The sequence below is a fragment of the Amborella trichopoda genome, chromosome 4, assembly GCF_054954075.1.
Source record: "Amborella trichopoda isolate Santa Cruz 75 chromosome 4, AtrichopodaSantaCruz75HAP2 v2.0, whole genome shotgun sequence".
Classification (NCBI taxonomy): Eukaryota; Viridiplantae; Streptophyta; class Magnoliopsida; order Amborellales; family Amborellaceae; genus Amborella; species Amborella trichopoda.
In genome coordinates this window covers 35,396,852-35,417,220 of record NC_142339.1, presented here as the reverse complement: position 1 = coordinate 35,417,220, position 20,369 = coordinate 35,396,852, and the positions used below count along the sequence as shown (strand labels likewise).

The 20,369-nt window shown below is 37.1% G+C and overlaps 1 protein-coding gene across 2 annotated transcripts in view; it reads left to right on the top strand.

Moving 5' to 3' along the window:
• LOC18428679 (ketose-bisphosphate aldolase class-II family protein) overlaps window positions 1-20,369 on the top strand; it is a 109,098-nt gene that overhangs the window by 16,989 nt on the left and 71,740 nt on the right. For both annotated transcript variants that reach the window (XM_020663864.2, XM_088865124.1), the window contains one exon: window positions 5,614-5,689. In XM_020663864.2, coding sequence (XP_020519523.1) covers window positions 5,614-5,689 — 76 coding nt within the window. The remainder of the gene's footprint in view (window positions 1-5,613; window positions 5,690-20,369) is intronic.

Sequence of the window (20,369 nt, the reverse complement as noted above, 5' to 3'; positions counted from 1 at the left end):
TTTTGGAACAGTGTGTACATCTACGAAGAGAGGAACGCCAACATAAGTGTCGTACTAGTACTTCTCCTTGGGGTTGAACCTATAGTCCACTATTTTGGGTTGGTGTGGATTTCAAGGCCTTAATATTGTGTAATTCATACCCTTAATTGATTTGTTGTCTCTAGTGAGAGCTCAAGCTCGGGGAAGTGACGGTTGGGTGGTTGTCTACCTTTGTGTCTCACTGGGCCAACACAGTTTGGGGCTTGGGAGGTATATCTCGAGTCACAAAAACCTTTGACCATAGGGTTTTGGCAATGGCCCGTATTATTATTGTGAAGGTTTAAGGGTAATCCCTTAATCAAGGTTGATGTGTGCTCGTGGTCGGATCCAGGACATAGTGTTCCAGCAGGGATGAAGCAGTCTGTTAGCATGAGGGATAAATCCCCGACACAACTTCATGCGCCCCATGTGCATGTGACAACTGCTTTATATGTGAAGCCTACCTTCCCGAGAGAGTACCCAACGAAGGGCATGCACATGTGTATAGAGAGGAAACCCCGAACCCTTGTGTGTGACGTTTAGTGTACTTGTCCTTGGGGTTGTACTTGTATTCTACTAAATCTTGAATCCTACTACCTATTTTTGGCTTTAATGGGCTAGTTGTGAGCCCCAGTTAGAGATAGTGGGTCATGGGTCTCGTTGGGTTGATTTGAGAAAGTTGTAGAGCGTATCAAGGTGAGCCGAGTGGAGTGCTGATGTAGGGAAGATGGAGGGAAGAAATAATTAAAATAAAAATAATAATAAAAGGTGAGAGAATATGCCCCCTCTCTGGGTGTGCAAGGGAGTCCACCCCAAAGATCATTCACAAGATCAACTCTTTACTCAATTCCAATCTCTCTGTTTACAAAGAGGGACTTCTTCCCTTTAAATGCACTTAGAAGAACAAATAAATAAATAAAAATGAACCCACAAAATAAACTCTCTCTCTCTCTCTCTCTCTCTCTCTCTCTCTCTCTCTCTCCCTAAATGTCGCGTCTTCTTATCAAATCACTCTCCCTAAAACTCACGTCTCCCTTATCAAACCATCTCAAGTAAGCCTTATCTTAACTAAACCTAATAAACATTTATCTCTTTAAAACCAACTTAATTCTTTGCCTAATATTAAAACCAACCCTATCCCCAAAACAACTCACGCACTACCCTATCTACTAAACAACTCACGCACTACCCTATTCACTAAAACAACAATTAATCCATTAAAATAAAATAAAATAAAATTTTGATAACCCCAAATTTTATTTGCATCATCCTCTCGGGTTGGGAGAAGCTCAACCTAGAGCTTATAGAATTCAAAAATTTTCCTTCATTATCTTATTTTCTTTGTTTCAACTGAAATTTTCACTCTTGTCTTGTCAAACTTTTGATTGGTGATTCTAAACAAACAAAGTCGTGATATGCTTAAAAAATCAATTGTGATGCCAAAATCTCTTGCACCTTCCACCACTTGTAATTCATGAGTCTCAAAGCATGTTGTGATGTGTGATTATGCTTGGATTAGTAGTTGATTCTTGATCTTCTACCTTTTCGTGTTCTTCTTCCTCCGATTGCAATCTATGAATGAGATCTCGTAGACGCTCTGTAGGACGTGAATCTTCTCTGCAAATATTTTCTTGACATTCTGGATCAGCACCTCAAGTCGGTCGGGGAACTCAATTTGTCTCTACAGTGAGATTTGGTGTCGGATCTTCACGGCTGCAAGCACCCTCTTCTCAAATAATAGTATTCTCCAACTGTTGCACTCGCTGTTTAATTTTGCCTATGTCTCTTCGGATACCCTCCATGGCTGTGTTCATGCTCTCTTTAATTTGTTGACGCACAAATTTCAAGATTTGCGACAATATATCCTCGAGTATAAGAGCAAGTTTCAACAACATTGTGATTGATGGATCTTACTTGTTCTGATACCAATTGATACAGGGAAGATGAAAGGAATAAATAATTAAAATAATAATAACATAAAGGATGAGAGAATATACCCTATCTCTGGGTCTGCAAGGGAGTCCACCCCAAAGATCTTTTCACAAGATCAACTCTTTACTCAATTCCAATCTCTCCGTTTACAAAGGGGGACTTCTTCCCTTTAAATACGCTTAGAATAAAGAAATAAATTAAAAAGAATCCACAAAAATTAACTTCTCTCTCTCTCTCTCTCTCTCTCTCTCTCTCTCTCTCTCTCTCTCGCTATCGCTTCCTCCCCCTAAAACTCACGTCTTCTAGATCAAACTACTCTCCTTAAAACTCATATCTCCCTTATCAAACCATCTCAAGTAAGCCTTATCCTAACTAAACTTAATAATATTTATCTATTAAAAACCAACTTAATTCTTTGCCTAATATTAAAACCAACCATATCCCCAAAACAACTCATGCACTACCCTCCACTAAACAACTCACACACTACGCTATTTACTAAAACAAAAATTAATGCATTAAAATAAAATAAAACAAGATTTTTATAACCCCAATTTTTATTTGCATCAAGTGCCCTAGTTCAGTGATTCCAAACCCAAGGTGCCTAATTCCCTTTGATGATTTTCTATGAGCTCAAAAATGATTGTTGTGGATATTTAAAATTTTTTTATAAATTTTTCAATCTGATAAAAGGGGCCTAAACAACAAATGCAAGAATGCCACACGTGGGGTCCAAGAGGTGAATGGACACTACATGAACAATTGGGGCCCACACGTGGGCCACTTGGTGTGCCACCATGTGGTGACATCATGATGACATGCGGCTAAGGATTCGCTTCTCATACTCGTGTTTATTGATTGCACCAATTTATTATATTAAGGGGGCAGCTCTTGGTCATTTGTACTTAAGGTCAAAGGGCATTTTGGATGTTGATTAAGGGCTGGACAAATGTCAGTTAAGGAACCATCCCATGTGTAAAGTGGTCTTATCCATTTGTTTTGTTTTGATTGATCACATGTATGAGTTGGTTAAAGCTAAAAGAGAGATGTCTTGGAATATCTATTCTCTCCTTTCATGAGAAAGGAGAGAGATAATCCCTATGGGTGGCATGCCCTCTTATTTTTCTCTCTGCCTTTTTCCAAATTACATTATATAATTAATGGAAATATGTTGGTATTTTATGGGCTCATGTGATATTAAACATAGTTTAATGCATAGTTTGGAATCAAAGGCAATTAGGGTTTGGAAATCTGGGGGATAAGATGTTAATCCCAACCTTGATTGATGATAGCTCATCAAGGGATGGGTAGCTTGGATGAAACCTCTCTCACCCTATAGATTTTCAAGATTAATTGCTGACATTGCTTCACCTTAAGATGAAGCCTCTAGGCAGATCTTTTAAGTTCACCTATATAAACAGCCATAATTTTTTGGAAACTTTTATTACGTTCGAGGAGGGAAAAAACTGTACCAAGTGATGGGAAAGTTTCACCACCCAAACTATTCAATCTAATATATTGATATTCGGGAATAAGACCCTTTAAAAAAGTTCAAATATCTTATTTTGTTCCAACCTTTCTCTAGGCTCCTTTGCACAATGGGAGCAGTTTATGGGTTATAGTGATTCAGCTCATCTCAAAAACCCCATAAAGCAATATAATTTTCACCAAATGATAAATCTCTTTGTTTAAATTTGTCTATTTATTGCTCCATCTCATAGATTTTGCTATGTAGGCTTCAACCACTACATCTCATAACACCTTTGAAGTATTACAATTCATAACTGTGCAACTCAAGTTTAGTTGTAGAAAGCTTAAAATTCAGTTCATGATAATCATTTCATCTGCCTAGTAGGCATAAGAAAGCTCCTTTACATTTCGTTTCACTATACAAGCATTAATATAACCCAGCATTTTTAACCCTCCAGGGGATAACTTAACAGATCTAGCCGATTCCAGATTGTTAGTACCTTCAACATTTGACCGTAGCGATTCGGAGATCAGAGCATCTGTACTTGATGTTTGCTGTGGCATTGTTACTTTTTCAAGGCAAAAAACAAATCACAATGCTGATGAATCGGAAATACCCCCAGATTTCTATTTGAACACTATTTATAAACACCAAAAGCACCATACAATGCATTGACTAGTTGATTATAAGTTGTGGTTGCAAATTTCAGATGTGACATGGTTGTAGAGCTATTCGATACACATGGCCAATGTTTCTTCTCACCATGATCTTAAAAAAAAGCTCTGTTAGGGTTTATTGCCAAACATTCTTTCATTGTCTAGCCATACTGTTGAAACCAGCAGTTACATGGCCGATGTTTCAGCACTTGACTCTCACTTCTTCTAATCTAGAACTTGTTCTAATACCAAGTTGAAAAATACAATCTAGATCTACGTTAATTAGATAGTATTAATGGAGGAAAGGGAGTGAAGGGAAGAAAGAAAGAGAGGTGCATGAGAGGGATATAGTTATTTACCCAAAAAAAAGAGATAGATACACATAGTATGAAGAGAAGAGAAGTGAATGAAGAGACCTGTTCTTGGGATTAGTCATATGTTTATATTACTACTTCTATGGAAAATTATAATAAAATAACCTTGTGTAAGTTTATAATTCACACATAACCTATAGAATCAATCGTTTCATTTATGCCCGTATTTATTACTGTACTTTCAACATATATAGGACATTCGATTTTGTATAATTTAATCTTTTTGATCTATTTGATACATATTGAATCAATTTTAGAGCCATATTGGATCCGTTTTAGAGCTTATTGCTGAATGATATGTCAGAATTAGACCCCTTATGTGTTTCAAACGGGATTTGGTGTTTGAATGATATCTAAATTGTTCAATTTAGTTTGTCTTGACCATTTTTGTCAGTTTGATCCTTTTTGGATTGTTTTGCAAGCATTTGGATTTGAGAAATATTGGATTGAAGTCCTTTTCTCATTTTGACCGTGATTAGGGGTTTTGCAGCCTAGTTTTGGCCTTGGTTAGTGACTCTATGTCCTATTGGACTTATAAAATTTGTTATAGAAACTATAATTTTGATCTATTTAGATCAAATATAGGCTTGTTTAAGGGTTTTGGATGTGCAATTGTTGTTTTAGGTCCATTTCCACATTTTTAATGTGGTAAGGCTCTTTTGAGCCCCTTTTTTTTTTTTGAACTTTATATTGATTAAAACACCACCCAAACATATCAATGCCAAAAAACAATAAAAATGAGTATAAAGTAGATGGATAAAGTAAATCAAATGCATTTGAAGGCCACAATTTCCAATAGAACAACATTAAGACCCAAAGAATTAGTGGTTCAACTACTCATAGAACCTCATAGTTGTATTGGGTGCCTCTATGCAATCATCTACTCATCGAACCATCTGTGCCATTAAATTGTAACATGTGCTAATAATATTAGTGTTTGATACATGTATAATTTTCATAAATCCTAATTTTTCTTGTCACCTTAACTGCCTAACTTATAGTTTGCATTATCATAGAAGAAGAAAATGGTTAAGTATAGACACATTTGGTATTGAAGAAGCATAGAATCTTCATGACTATTGTAGATACAGGCTTCAATTTATGATTCAGAAACCATTTTTTTGGGAGGAAGTGAGTTTTTTCTTTGCTTTATGTTTCGCAGGTATATGGGCCAAGTTTGGCAAGGTTTGTTGATGCTGGTGGTTTAGCACGAAATACTCCTCAAGATGCTTCAAAAGGTTCTTCATCTCTTTGCATGCATAATTAGTTCTCTTTCTATAACTAAATAGCTGATAATTTTATTTTTAATTAAAATACTAATAGTGACTTGTATTGGTAATTTGGTATTACATCAATTTTTAGATTGCTTAACGCTAATGTAACTTCATTACTACTTTTTGTTTTCTTGAAGAATATGTGGTGATATGTAAAGTAGTAAATTATGTTTTACAAAAATCCACGTGATGTGGTGACGCAATTTTATTATTTGCTATTAAATTGAAGCTTTCCTCTTTTTTCCTGTCTTATTTATTTATACAATAATTTCTTGGTAGTACCATGTAATTAACATTGTTATATGAGTTCTTTGGGCTAATTGTGCATAAAAAACAATACTCTAGTCATTTTTTTATTTGAAAGTTATGTAACACATTCCCCCCCGTCTTCTACGACACCTTTCCTCTTCCCATCCTCTCTCTCTCTTTGCCTCTTAACTCTCTGCTTTCCCCCCTAGTTTGTAAAAGAAAAGGAAAAAAAAGGAGAAAAAAGACAAAAAAAAAGATGAAGAATAATTGCAATAAAAGGAAGGAAAAAAACAGAGAAAGAAAAAGAGAAAAAAAAAGAGAGAAGGAAAAAGAGAAAAAAAGGGCCCTAAGCATTTCTTCATCTCCCCGCACATTACTCTATCTCTCCCTCACTCTCCCTTATCTCGGGTTTCTTGTTTATATTTTTCTCTTCTCCACCACTTATTTTGTTCTCTTTCTCTTCTCTTTCACTATTCTCCCAGCCCCATGCTTCACTGTCACATCTTTTCTTTTTGCACCTTTCCTTATCCTGTCACAGATCTTTTCTCAATCCCCCTTGAAACCCCCACTCTACCCCTTCCCCTCCTCTACCTCTCCTTAAATTTCCCTTCTCTTTTTGCCCCATCTCCTAGATACCGACCTTCGCTAATTCTTCGCTCTTTTTCCCTCCTCCATTAGTCTTCCTACAACTAGTAGCTAGTCTCCAAGGGATTTTTCTTGCTCAGAAGGTCAAACAAGATTTCATGCTCAACCTTATCCTGGAGCTTCATGGTCGCTACCTCGACTATGGATTTCAAATAACAAGATAGGATCACATCACCCTCTTTTTGCCTCGGGCACAACCTTTTTTCAGGACTCTCCCCACCTCTTTTAGTTTTAAGCTCTGCACCTATGTTTACGTTTCTCAAACCCATTTTGGCTCTCTTTTAATCTCAATTTCTTTTGTTCTTTTTGAGTTTATTCTCTCACCCTCTCACCCTTGTACTCTGAGCACCAATTTTGTGGGCTGCCATTTTTACCACACTTTGTGGATTTGTACATTTTCTCTCTATTTAACAAGTTAACCAGCTTCAAACCAAAAAAAAAAAAAGATCTGTAACACATAAAAGGTGATGCACAAAGTGCCTCAAGTGGGGCTATGGGCATCTTCTCTGGAAGCAACATATTCCTCCTAATTCTCGCTCATATTTGGAGGATGTAAATCCTAGGTGGGCTACCAAGAAGAACATGCATTGTTTGGGATGATTTTCTTGTTATTTTAAGGTTATTTTCATTCATTTTTAATTGTTTGAGTAATTAGAAGTTTTTAGGCATTTTATTTGTAGCTAGTGTCATTTATTTTAGGATTTACTTAATTGAGGACATATATGGGTGAATTAATAATTCATATGGACATTTATTGTCATTGGAACATTCAGCAGTTGACGCAACATTTCTTGAGTGTCAATCATGGGCAAGATAGTGATCTTCTTTTCGTAAGATGATCTCGAGTACAACCCTTTTAACCTGAGTGTTCCACGTGTGAAGTTGGGTGATGCGGATAGTGATAGAAGGCCTAGACATGGGGTGCATCACCCTAGGGATGTTGATTTAAAGGTGGATATATCTGATTTTGATGATAAGCCTCCACTAGAGGAGTTTATAGATTGGTTAAAATGTTGTAGAAAGGGTTTTCAATTATAAGGAGGTTCCCGAAAATGGAAAAACCAAAATTAATCTTGGAGAAGATGAAAAGAAATGAAGGAAAAAATACCAACATGAAGATTATCTGTAATCCCTTTATCTTAAGATTAATGATCTTTGACAGGGTAAAAGTAGTGTAGAGGATTATACCAATGAACTTTGTCTATTGATGACTCGTAGTGACGTGGAAATCTATTCAAGATGTGGTGCTTTTACAACGTTATTGGACCTTAGATGAAACTTACAACCTAGCATTTAAGGTCAAGGCTCAATATGAGGCGTCCATCATCAAAGTGTGGCATAGCCCAAGATAGTACAAGTGGCCATGGAAGCGAATTCAAGGAGAATAAGCTGGTATTTGGTTAGCTCGACAGTCCTCACGACCTGCTGGCCGGTCCAAACAGCAAGACATAATGGGTGTTGGGGCCAATTGTACTTGCGCAAATTTGTCCAAATTACATCTTAAGTGATTTAAGTGTTTGGGAATCGGACACGTCTCTTGTCAATGCTCAGTGAGAAAACTATTTAACCTTGTTGAGGAGTTTCTTGAAGAGGACAACAAGCCATCTTTTTATGGATCCCAGTATATAAAGAGGAACCTGAGGAAGAGGACCATGAAGTGACATTTTGTGACCATGCGGAGGCCCCTAAGTACAATATGAGAGCATGAGCACCTTTTAGGTCTATGTGATAGGGCACCCTCTACCTAGGCCTTACTACCTTGGGCATACTCTTATGTCTTACCTTAGGCGTGACACCCCTTAACCCTAGGCCAGAGAGAGATGGGAAGGGAGTGAAAGAGGGAGAAGAGAGAGGAACCCTACGAGAGAGAGAGAGAGAGAGAGAGAGAGAGAGAGAGAGAGAGAGAGAGAGAGAGAGAGAGAGGTCTAAATATTATTTGAGGCAACACCCAAGGAGGGTATTTGTTTGCCATCTTATTGAGATTTAATCTTGACTGTCAATTTAAGAAGATATGTGGGATGAAAAGATCTTAGCCGCCCATTCCCTAAATCAGCCATCATGATTAAATGAAATGTTATGGGCCTATTATCCCTCAATTTCCTTGACCCATTCCCATAAAATATTAGATTTTTTGAAAATAAGGAATGTGTCATAAAATCTCAATCATAGTTGTTGAAGGCGGGAGTGGATTCAGAAGCGGGATCGGGTTGGGGAATGCTACACCGCCATAGGGTTGAAGCTCCTTGTGTTTAAGATCAACATACATTCAACAAGTTAAGGAGCTAGATCCTAGAATACTTGGAAGCAAGATCCCATTTCACTGGGATCGAGGTTTTGATGTGGAGGACCAAAACTCCACTATGTATAAAAGGAGATCAATTAATAATATATGATAAATTAGGATAGAGCCAATGGCCATTGGATCCATTATCATACACCTTAGCTTATATCAAGGACATAATTATGGTACTACAATTTACTAGTATAATACAATTTAATAATCATAAATTGGTGTACTATAAAATGTAGTATTTTTAATACCATAATTCTAGAATACCATGCTGTGATATGCTCCAAAGTTTAACATATTCTGAAGTAATAAAGCTATAATACCAAGGAGAGTAGTAGTTCAAGTAATAGTATAGCTCCTCACCTTGGTGGGATCATACAATCAGTGGTCCCCCCTTGAAGACACCCCACATCTCATAGGACCTATGCACATGATTGCAATGGTGCAAGGGTCAAATCTTTTGTTACTTGTACACATTATACCCCCATGGGTCACTTACCAACATGGCTATCATGTGTACATGTTGTGCAATGAGAGTGATAAGGATTTGGCCCTTGTCCCCTCAGGCCTGCCTACCAGACACAAGGGTTACGAAGCCCGTGGCCAACAAACCACCATGGGCATCACTTCGACCTCATTTAGGGATAAGCTTACGAACCCTCCATGCTAATGCACTATGCCCAAAGAGCTAAATGATATTAGACTTCATTCCTAGGCTAGCCTGTCAAACCCGAATGAGTCATAGCATCTAAAATGGCACCTTTGGTCCTACCGGACCCTACTTCCATTGTAGTTAACACATCACTATATAAAAGATTTTTACATTCTCACATAGGGCCTTTAGATGGCGACAAAACCCCAACAGGGAAGGTTTACAATATTATCACAGACAGTGGCTGCTGTGAAAAGATTGTTTCTCAAGAGATGGTAGACAGCTGAAGTTGAAGACATATAACCATCCAAAGCCCTACAAGATAGCTTGGTTGGAGAAAGGAAATGAGGTAACAGTTTCTAAACATTGTCTAGTTTCTTTTTCTATTGGAAAGAACTACAAGGATAAGGTATGGGGCGATGTTGTGCCCATGGATGTGTGTCATTTACTATTAGGTAGACCATGGTATTATACTAGGCATACCATTCATTGAGGGTTTTAAAACACGTCTTTGTCGAAGATGGAGTAAAAGTGGTTTTAAGTCCATCTAAGAAGGGAAGTGCATCCAAATCCAATGAGGAATGTGCTAGTTTTCTTTCTTCGGCAGAGTTTATGGAGAGGTTAGAGGAGTCTTGGATGTTGTTTGCAAGTGGTTTGAGTGGAGGAGCAGCCTATTAGTTTAGTTCCACCACAGTTGGAGCCCTTAGTGAAGGATTATAATGATGTCATTCCAGATGAGTTACTCGAAGGGTTACCGCCCATGTGGGACATCTAACATCATAGACCTTTTTCCTAGGTCTTTCCTACCGAACAATGCTGCATATGGAATCAGTCTGAAGGAGCATGGAGAATGAACAAGTCACAAAGCTTCTACAAAAGGTATCCATTCGAGAGAATATGAGTCCATGTGCTGTCTCGGCCTTATTAATGCCTAAAAAAGATGGCACTTGGTGCATGTGTGGGGACAATAGGGCTATTAACAAGATCATTATCTAGTGCTGCTTCCCAATTTGCACCTTGATGACATGTTGGATATGCTGGCTGCTGCTATTGTATTTCTAGTGCATTTTCGGAGAGACATTTGAAAAGTGGGCACCATTTTATCCTTATTCAGCTGGGAGATGTCTGGAAGACTGCATTCAAAGTACGAGAGGGCTTCTATGAGTGGTTGGTGATGCCATTTAGCCTGTCATATTTGCCTAGTGCTTTTATGAGGGTGATCAATCAGGTGTTTAAACCTTTATTGGTAGTTTGCGGTGATCTACTTCAATGGTATACTAGTATGCCGCATTCGTGACCAGACGCATATGGAGCATTTGCAGTTGGTGTTTGACTTGTTATGGGAACATCAGTTGTCTGTGAATATTAAGATGTGTGGTAATGACAAGCAACTTAATCTTTCTTTGTTATGATGTCTCGACTGAGGGCATTAAAGTTGACACAAGATGGTAGCAACTATCAAGTATTGTCCCACTCTTATTCCAAGGCATAATGTTTGCAGTTTTCATGGGTTGGTTACTTTCTATAGGAGATTTATTAGGGGCTTCAGTTTTGTCATAGCGCCTGTCACAGATTCCTTAAAGAGGGGGGTGTTTGTATAGACTAATGAGGCCAAGAAGAGTTCCCAGTTGGTGAAGCAAAAGATGATATGCACTTGTGTCCTTAGACATGTTGGGATTGGTGCAGTGTTGACCTAACAGCGGCATCCTATTGCCTTCTTCAATGAGAAGTTAAAATAATATCCGGTAGCGATATTGTACATATGATGTGGAGCCTTATGCTATTATTTAAGCCTTAAGACATTGACAACATTTGTTAATCCAGAGGGAGTTTATTTTGTTCTTAGATCATGAGGCACTGAAGTATATTAATGGGCAACATAAACTAAGCCAACGACATGCTTGGTGGGTAGCCTGTTTGGAGGAGTTTGCATTTGTTATTTGGCATAAGTGACGAAGGGCAGGGCGTGCGAGATATTGTCAGGAATTACTCAATCAGCTAGGTATGGCAGAATCACTCACGCTGGGAAGGAGGAATCACTCAACTCCAAAAGGCAGCAAGAAATCCTTGCAAATATTTCTTTTCCCATTCAAAATTCGTTATCCTATTCTCGTTACACATAGCAGACCTTTTAAAGACTCAAACCCAACTTTAAATGCTTCTAATGACCCCTTACCTGGTCCCCATGAATTGGAAGACCAAATTCTACTTTGAAACTCATAGAACATTGAATAATTAAACCCATTACTCATGTCCACAGATTGCCACTGGTCCTAATCCCTAAGGTACAAGGGCATGTATGACAGGAATGTATAAGCATTCTGATTTGCATGCCAACAATATGGGCAGTACTTAACTGCCATCAACAATAGTACTAGATTCATATGTCTGTCATGATGAGGAATATGTGCTTTTCCCTAATTTTGACAAGACTCAATTCAAGAAAACAGGAGAGAAATGTGTTCCAAATTACTGCATCTCTTATAAAAACTTCATCCATCATGTTTTGTCCACATAACAAATTGTTACATTTGTAGCACATTTGCATAATCTTATTGTTCATGAGCATACCTGAGATAACTCACTTACAAACTGTGAAATGGGTTAAGATGAAACGTGCATTGCCACCATGAGATCTTTTAATTAGAGCATGGTGAGTTGTTGGGCCTCTCGAGTCTTGACTCAAAACAAAGCAATAGCCCAGCGTAATCACCAAATACAATGTTCTTCATTGAAGATAGGAATTTCTTTCTTTTTGTCAAAGGTGGGTTACCCAACTACAACACTCTATTCTACTTAAACTAAACCTCAGAAAGTCCCTTAATAACAAATTACAAAATACTCTTTAACAAATCCCAAAATAACAAACACATCATGGGGCTAAAAGTTCCTGAAAATGACGAACACATCTCGGGACCACAAAGCTCTCAGAAATGACAAGCACGTCCCAGGGCCAAAAGATGCCGAAAATGGCAAACACGTCTTGAACCCAAATCTAAAAATTAAACTTGTTTCAGCCAGCCCCTTGGTGCGATTTACATCAATAAGGCAGACAATCAAAATAGAGTGGTAGATGCTCTAAGTAGTAGATTGGCTTTGTTGAATACCATAGCAGCTACTATTGATATTTATGTGGATATGTCTCCTTCAAGGAGATAACGGATCAATATTGCAATGGAATCAATGGGGATTCTCTTATTTAAAATGGATTTCTCTTTAAAGAAAACTGTCTTTGTATACCTGTAAGTTCTCATAGAAAGACCCTTATAGCAAAGCTTCAGGGGGAGGTCTCGATAGACAATTTGGTCGCGACAAAACCATAGTAATGATGGAGTCTAAGTACTATTAGCCAAAATTGAAGAGGGATGTTATATGGGTTTTTAAGAGATATCTTAAGTGTCAGTTGGCTAAGGGGTAGCGATAAAGTATTCGACATTATTCTCCACTTCCTATTCCTAATATGCCCCAAGGAGGATGTTAGCACGGACTTCATGTTGGGTCTTCGTGGACTCAAAGAGGTATGGATTCTATATTTGTGATGGTGGATAGGTTCTAGAAGATGACTCATTTTATGGCATGTAAGAAGTCTTTGGGTGCCAAATATGTTGCTAATCTGCACTTCAAGGTAGCAAGGTGTTCCAAAGGCAATAACTTTAGATTGGGATACTAAATTTCTCAGCCATATTTAACGAACTTTGTGGAAGAAATTGAGTACTTGATTTAGTTTAGTAGTGCCTATCATCTACGAACAGTTGGGCACAATGAAATGGGAATTCGTACTCTTCTCAGGAGTATTGTAAGGGAAAAGAAGAAATAGTGGGTTCTATCACTGCCTCAAGCCGATTTTTCCAATAACAATGTTCGCGGTAGGTCTATTGGTAAGTGTCCAATCAAGGTGGCATATGGGAAGAGCCTACCTATTGGCTTGACTTGGTTTCTGTCTAGGCTAATGGGGAGGGTCATGCTACTGTTGAGGAGTTGGTTGAGCAGATGAAAGGAGTGCATGAGAAAGAGCATGCTAATTTAGAAGCCAATACCATAAAATATGAAGAAGCAGAAGACAAGCATCATTGTTTCAAGGAGTTTGATGTGAGAGATTCGGTGATGGTCTATCTCAGAAGGGAATGGCACATAGCAAGTAAATACAACAAGTTGAATGATTGCAAGGCAGGACCTTTTAAGATTTTGAAGAAGATGGGTAGCAACACTTACAAGGTCGCTTTGCCTTCGTATATGGAGACTTTAGATATCTTCAGCATTGTTGTTTTCCAAGTATCGTGGGCCAGAGATGGATGAAGATGGATGTTCTAGGTCGAGGGCGAGTTCTCTTCAACCCGAGAAACTGATGTTGCACAAAGTGCCTTAAGTGGTCAGGGCGATGAGTATCTTCTTTGGGAGCAGTAAAATCTTCTTAATTCTCATGCATATTTAGAGGATATGTTCTAGGAGGGCTGCCAAGAAGAACAAGAAGAGCTAGCATTGTTTGGGATGATTTTCTAGTTATTTTAAGATTATTTTCAATCATTTATATTTGTTGGTCTAGTTAGGACTTTTTTAGTCATTTTATTTATAGTTAGCACCATTTATTCTAAAGGTCACTTATGTTAGGACATATGGGTCAATTTATTATTTGTATCGACAATTATTATCTTTTAAACATTAAAAAGGATATAAAAGTGGTTCATGGGGGCTGGAGGCTCATTCATGTGACTATTTCAAAGAAAGGAAGGAAAAGCCTCATGCTTTTGAAACCCTCGCTGGGTTAGGGAAGAAACCCAAGCTTTGTTCTAATTATTGATTGTATTTGGCCTGAATTACTGGTATTTTTCTGTTCTTTCCTGATTTCCTTACATCCGAAGGCAGTCTAAACTTAAGGGACATTTGGTTTGCCTGGGCCAATCTTAATCTATCGTGTCACTATTTTGCTCCTTAAACTGAGATGCACAACAACATCAAAGACCATGTAAATGTTTGCTATTAAAGATATTCTAACACAGACTAGGTAATCAAGATTTACCAGATAAGGAAAAATTTACATTCCTTTCTAAAGTTTTTAGGCATCTTGGCATTCATTTTGGAGTTGAGAATTTGTTGTCCTGGATCCTGGTTCTACTATCATTTCAAAAGATACAACTTCAGGTTTTTAGCAAACTCCCACTGATATCATGATAAATGTTCATGTCACATCATATAAAAATCTTTCACTAAAAGTAATGTAATCCTAATATGGGTTTTATATACAAGTGAGGATTAGAGGAGAAAAGACAAGTATGCTCTAATTCAATATATATAGGTCTGATGTCAATGCCCAAAATATGGATTATGAGCTTATCCAAAATGACAACATAAACACCGTTTACTCGTATATTTGGCAGAACATTTCTTGATTTGTTCTTTTTTTGGGCATATGGACCTTTATCTATCTAATTTTTCATCGTTGCTGACTTGATACTTCCCAACTCTTCTCTAGTCAATAAGCGACAATAACAAAAGCCTAAATAGTACAATGATATTTTTTTTTCAATGCGATTCATGAGAATTTTGACCTTCTTGTCTTGGCATAGGGTTTAGAACAGTATATTATTCAGTGGATTCAAGGGAGAATGAGAAAAGTCTCTATGACGTACACAACTGGGGAATATGTCCACTGTCTTCTTTTTTTCCTGAGTGTGTTCATTCAGTTTCTTAAGAATGCATGTCAGTCATAAATTGTATAGAAGAGGTGATACTATTTGTGTAGCACCATTTTTATTGAGTTGTGAATGCTCTCACAAACGAAGGAATTTCCAAACCAGTTTTGGTAGTTACGAGGTTTACTATTAGTTAGGGATGCTTGGAGAGTCTGATGTGAGTAGACTCAGTTTTATTCGTGCTAGTAGACTTGTAAATCAGTTCTGGATTAATGAAAACTGTTAACACTTTGAAAAGACGTTGTAGCACATTCCAATTGTCCCTTACTGTTGATATTATTCTCTTACGATTGATAATATTACTTTGTTTCAGTGGTCAGTGATTATTCATGAGTTGCTTGTCTCAATTTAATGAAATCTAATGGTGAAGCTAATTTGACTCTTCAACACATTGTTAAATAGTAGAAGCTAGTAAAGGAAAGTTCTGGGCTCTATAAGAACCTAGCTCGTATAGAGTGGAATTTGTGAGTCCCAATATTTCTTCCTCTTAAACTTCTGGATTTATTTATTTGATTTCAAACTATGTCTTTTTCTTAGAAAGGAGAAGTGGAAGTGTTGTCTACCTTATGATTACTTCATGCTCATCTAATCCATTTTGTTGAGTATGTTCGCGCCCTTTGGTGAAGAATAATGCCATTTCTGAGGGTATCTTGAAAGTTTTCTTGAAAGGCACTAGACATATAGTCTTCCTTCTCGATGATGCATGGAGACTTGTGTACACTCAGTTTGTGGTATCATGCCATGTTGACATTGATACTGATACTGAATGCTGCTGGGAATACTTGTGAGTATAAAAGGGCATAACTATAAACAATAAAGGGAAATTATCAGATATATCCATTATCTTAGCATCACTTAGAAAATGTCCCCAAATTTTCCAATTTTATGATCATCTGCCTTTTTTTTCCTTTTTTTTTTCACTTAAATTCCTTAGGTTTGGAAGTCCAAGTTCCAAACCTACTTTTTCAATTTGCCTTTCTTGTTGGTTCAGAACTCCAACTTCCAAATCAATTTTTTGCTAAAAGCTGATGTTTGGAACTTGGAGTTCCAAACCAAAATTTTAACGAAAAATAAAGGCCGTTTTTAACTCCTTGTTCTTATTAACTAAAAAATTAAATTAGAATGCATTTCGAAACTCCAAGTCCCAGACTGTCCTTTCACAAGAAAAAATATGCTTCGACTTGAAGTTCCAAACTGATTCAATTAAAAAAACGACGCAAAAGTGTTTTGATTGTTCATTTCATGTAGGGAGCATTAGAAACTTCATATGCATGTGTGGACATGCATGCCCAAGTTCATGAATGAGCTCACAGTCTCTGAAAGATTTTAAATTATACATACACTTTCTTTATTTACGTATACATACACTTTCTTTATTTACGTAATTATTCATTCCATTAATTTAAGTATTAAGAGTATTTTCACATGAAGCGTTTACCAAGAGGACCTTATGATATCAAGCATTGCAACACATGATCCATCTATTATTGTTGAAATTTTCGAACTCAAAGTTGCAAACATCAGTTTTTTAACATTGAAAATGGTTTAGAAGTTAAGAGTTCTGAACTGGAAATAATGGTAAAATATGAAAAAAGTAGGCAAGTTATGAACTAAGGGCATTTTTGGGGGAAAATAAAAAATGGGAAGAAAAGGGACATGCACGTGAAATTGGACAATTTGAGGACATTTTTTAAATACCACTAAAATGTAGGGATATTGATGTGAATTTCCCAAAAACATTCTAGGAACCAAAATATTATATTCTGCATTATAATATGTATTATACGTATCAATGTCTGGGATGTATATAATTATGTACTATACAGGCAATAATATGTAGTTATAAATGTATTTGATAGGGTAGTTTTATCTGTATTCTTATCATGGATTTCAATGAATGCCTAGTCATATTGCTTTTCTCTATATCTCTGTACTGTACATATATATGGCCATCTTAGTTTCCCTTGGTTCAAAGCTTAAATTTCCATGTTTTGAATTAGGTCTTGATGTTAATGTGGCATGAAATTCCTTGAAACATGAAGCACACTATAACTTTGAAGGCATGGTATCTCAAAATCTAGAGAAGACATTAGATGGACTCTACGCCTCATAATAGATGACTGCAAAGAAGATGGATGCTTTAACAATTAAATGAGGAATTTCCTTACATAATTTCAAGTAATTGGCAATAAATCTTGACCAGTTCTCCATGAAATGGTATTAGCAATTATGTGATTTCTCGCAGTAGTCAGATCCCTAAGTTTTCAATCTCTGTCTTGTCTTTTAAGTTTTGGGTGTAATATCTAAAGCTCTTACTGTCTTATTGACGTGGTGGAGATTCATTTGTTGAAATCACCTTTTTAGGGGTTTTGTACAAGGAGTAGACAATTTCACCCTCTTGCCTTTACCCTTGCATATATATATATATATATATATATATATATATCTTACATTACGATGTGTTACATATGCACCTGAATGCTTTATGTCATTTTGTTTACTGAACTTTTCTCTTAAAAACTGTTTATTTTCTTACATTTTTTGTACTTCATTATTTGACAAAACGTGAATTTAGCAATTTCGCTCGGACTTGATTGGTTAGCAGTTGAAGTTGGGCAATGCAACGTCTTTATCATTGAACTACCAAAAAAACGAAGAAAAAGAAGAAGAAGGGCATTTGGATAACAACATCATTGTACTAGTACTAGAATTTTTTATGCCTTCTTAAATCTAAATCTGGACTTTTCCTAGTCAGTGTATGCTACTTGATGATTGCATTTCTTCATCTTGTTCTTCTTTTTTGGCTAGTTAGTGTTTTCACATTGCTTCAGTAATATGCTTATTTTGTTGGGTTTCTGCGGCCATTGAAGATCTTATGAGAGCATGTAATCAATACTTGATATAGTGGAATAATGCACTCCAGTGGGAATGTGGTCCAGAGGGACCAAGAGATTAGAGAGACGAAGAGATTATGGTATAGAGTGATGGAGATATGCAAATGTTATTTGTCAATACTCAGACTTGACTTAACGTTCTAGGCCAGTTGAGTTGGAAAACTCTTAATTTGCTGGGCATAGAGCACAACCGATAAGAGTTAGCAGGGTCATCCCTTGATGTGGTCGGAGTTGCCCAGGGTAGAAAGCCAAGGGACTGTGTGACCTTTATTTGTGCTCGTAAGCCTGTAGAGACGAGGGCCAAAGCCTCATCATTAAACCTTCACACAGCATGAGCATATGATAGCCGTATTGGAAAGCGAATCACCATTGAGGGTTATGCATGTATATGTGCGAGAGATTATTCCTATACATCATAGAGCTATTATCACACCAGGACTGAGCAACCTTGGACTTGTCTCTAGGGGAGAACCTATAATTCATAGATTAGGATTGTGTCTCCTCACCTATTGGCTGGCTTTGGTAGCCCAATCATGAACCCCTGCGATGGTCTGTGAGTCATGAGAAATGTTGAGTCCATTTGAGAAAGTGAGTGTGGACTCTAGTCCTTAGTAGAAGATGGAGTGCTTCAGCAAATTAATAATTCCTTGACCTAGTTGGATCCGAATCCCATCAAAATTATTTAGAGTTAATTATTTTGATCTTACGTGATTTTTAGATTGATAGTTTGAATTTTTAGAAGTCTCTAGATATTTTAGTTTCTCAAAATGGATTTATAAATAGAGAAAAACTGAATTTTCAGTATTTTAAATATTCAAAGAGAAAATTAAATAGTAAACTTTTTCGAAAAATCATTTTCTTTATTTGAAAATTCATGTTGGGGGCTCGTCCATTTTATTCCTTGGGCCCCACTAAAATAGAGCATGTGGGGCCCACTTGTTGGGTTTTTGTGGCCTTTAAAGGCCTAAAGAGCTTGTAAAAAAATGATATATAGTGGAATATGCACTTCAGTAGGGGCGTGTGTTGACTGACCAAGGGTTAGGCGGTTTATGGCCTTGATCTTATCTAAAACCCTTGGCGCGGGGTATGTGACACATCCAAAAAGGGTTTGAAGTGGGTCATCCCTTGTTGAGGTCGAAGAGATGCCCAGGGATCATGTTTGTAGGCCGGGAGAACTGTGTGGTCTCATGTGTGTGGTTGTAGGCCTGTGAGAGCAAGGGTCAAATCCTGAACTGACTTCAGCACATCGTGTATATATGATAGTTGCATGGGATGCAACCTTTTTTATAGGGACACGTGTACATATGCATTGAGAGAGTCCGCTTTGCACTATAGTGACATGTGCTAGACTTACTCCTAAAAGGAGAATTGTAATCTACATTCCAGGATCATAGTCCCACTGTTTTATTATCTAACTTTGACAAGCCAATCATGAGCCCCTGCAAAGAGACTGGAATTGTAATCCACATTCCAAGTCATGAGACTTTTGTTGGGTTGGATAAGAGAACATTTGTGGATCATGGTTTCTGGGGCCAGTGGAGTACCTTTAGTGTCGCATATTTTGATCCAATGGTATTAGTCCACTCCTAGTATATTTTATTTTGGTATTATAAATGTTTTTTTGATTTTTTAATATTTCTTCAGAATCTTAAAATATTATTTCTGCAGTAAATTTTCATAAAAGGTCATTTTTGAAAATTTTGAGAACTTAAAAATAACACATCTGGGACCAAGGATCCAACCCATGTGGCACTTTGTGCACCCTAGGGATCACACCTATTTTGTTCAGCAATATTTGATGCACCCTATTTTATTACCGAAGGGGTGTCACGCCACTTTTTTTAACAAACAGGGGGCCACATTTTTTTTATTGAGAGAAAAGGGGGGTTAAGCCACTTTTTGTGGTACAATCCCCCCATGCTTTTTTTGTTAGGAAGAGAGGGGCACACCCCCCTTATTTTAAAATCAAATTTAAATTTGATAAATCCAAAGATTTGAGATCTAATGAGATATGGTTTCTCAAATATTGTGGAAAATCTAAATTAGATTTATCTAGAAAATATTTTAAGTTTGATTTCAAATTTAAAAGGATAAAGTTTAACTTTGATTGGTTTGATTTTAAATAGCAATGGATTGGGTCAAAGTGTAAGGGGATAAGGTTTCTAATTTTTCCTCCCAAAATCATAATGGCTGATTTTTGGGATGGATGGCTTTGATTAAATCT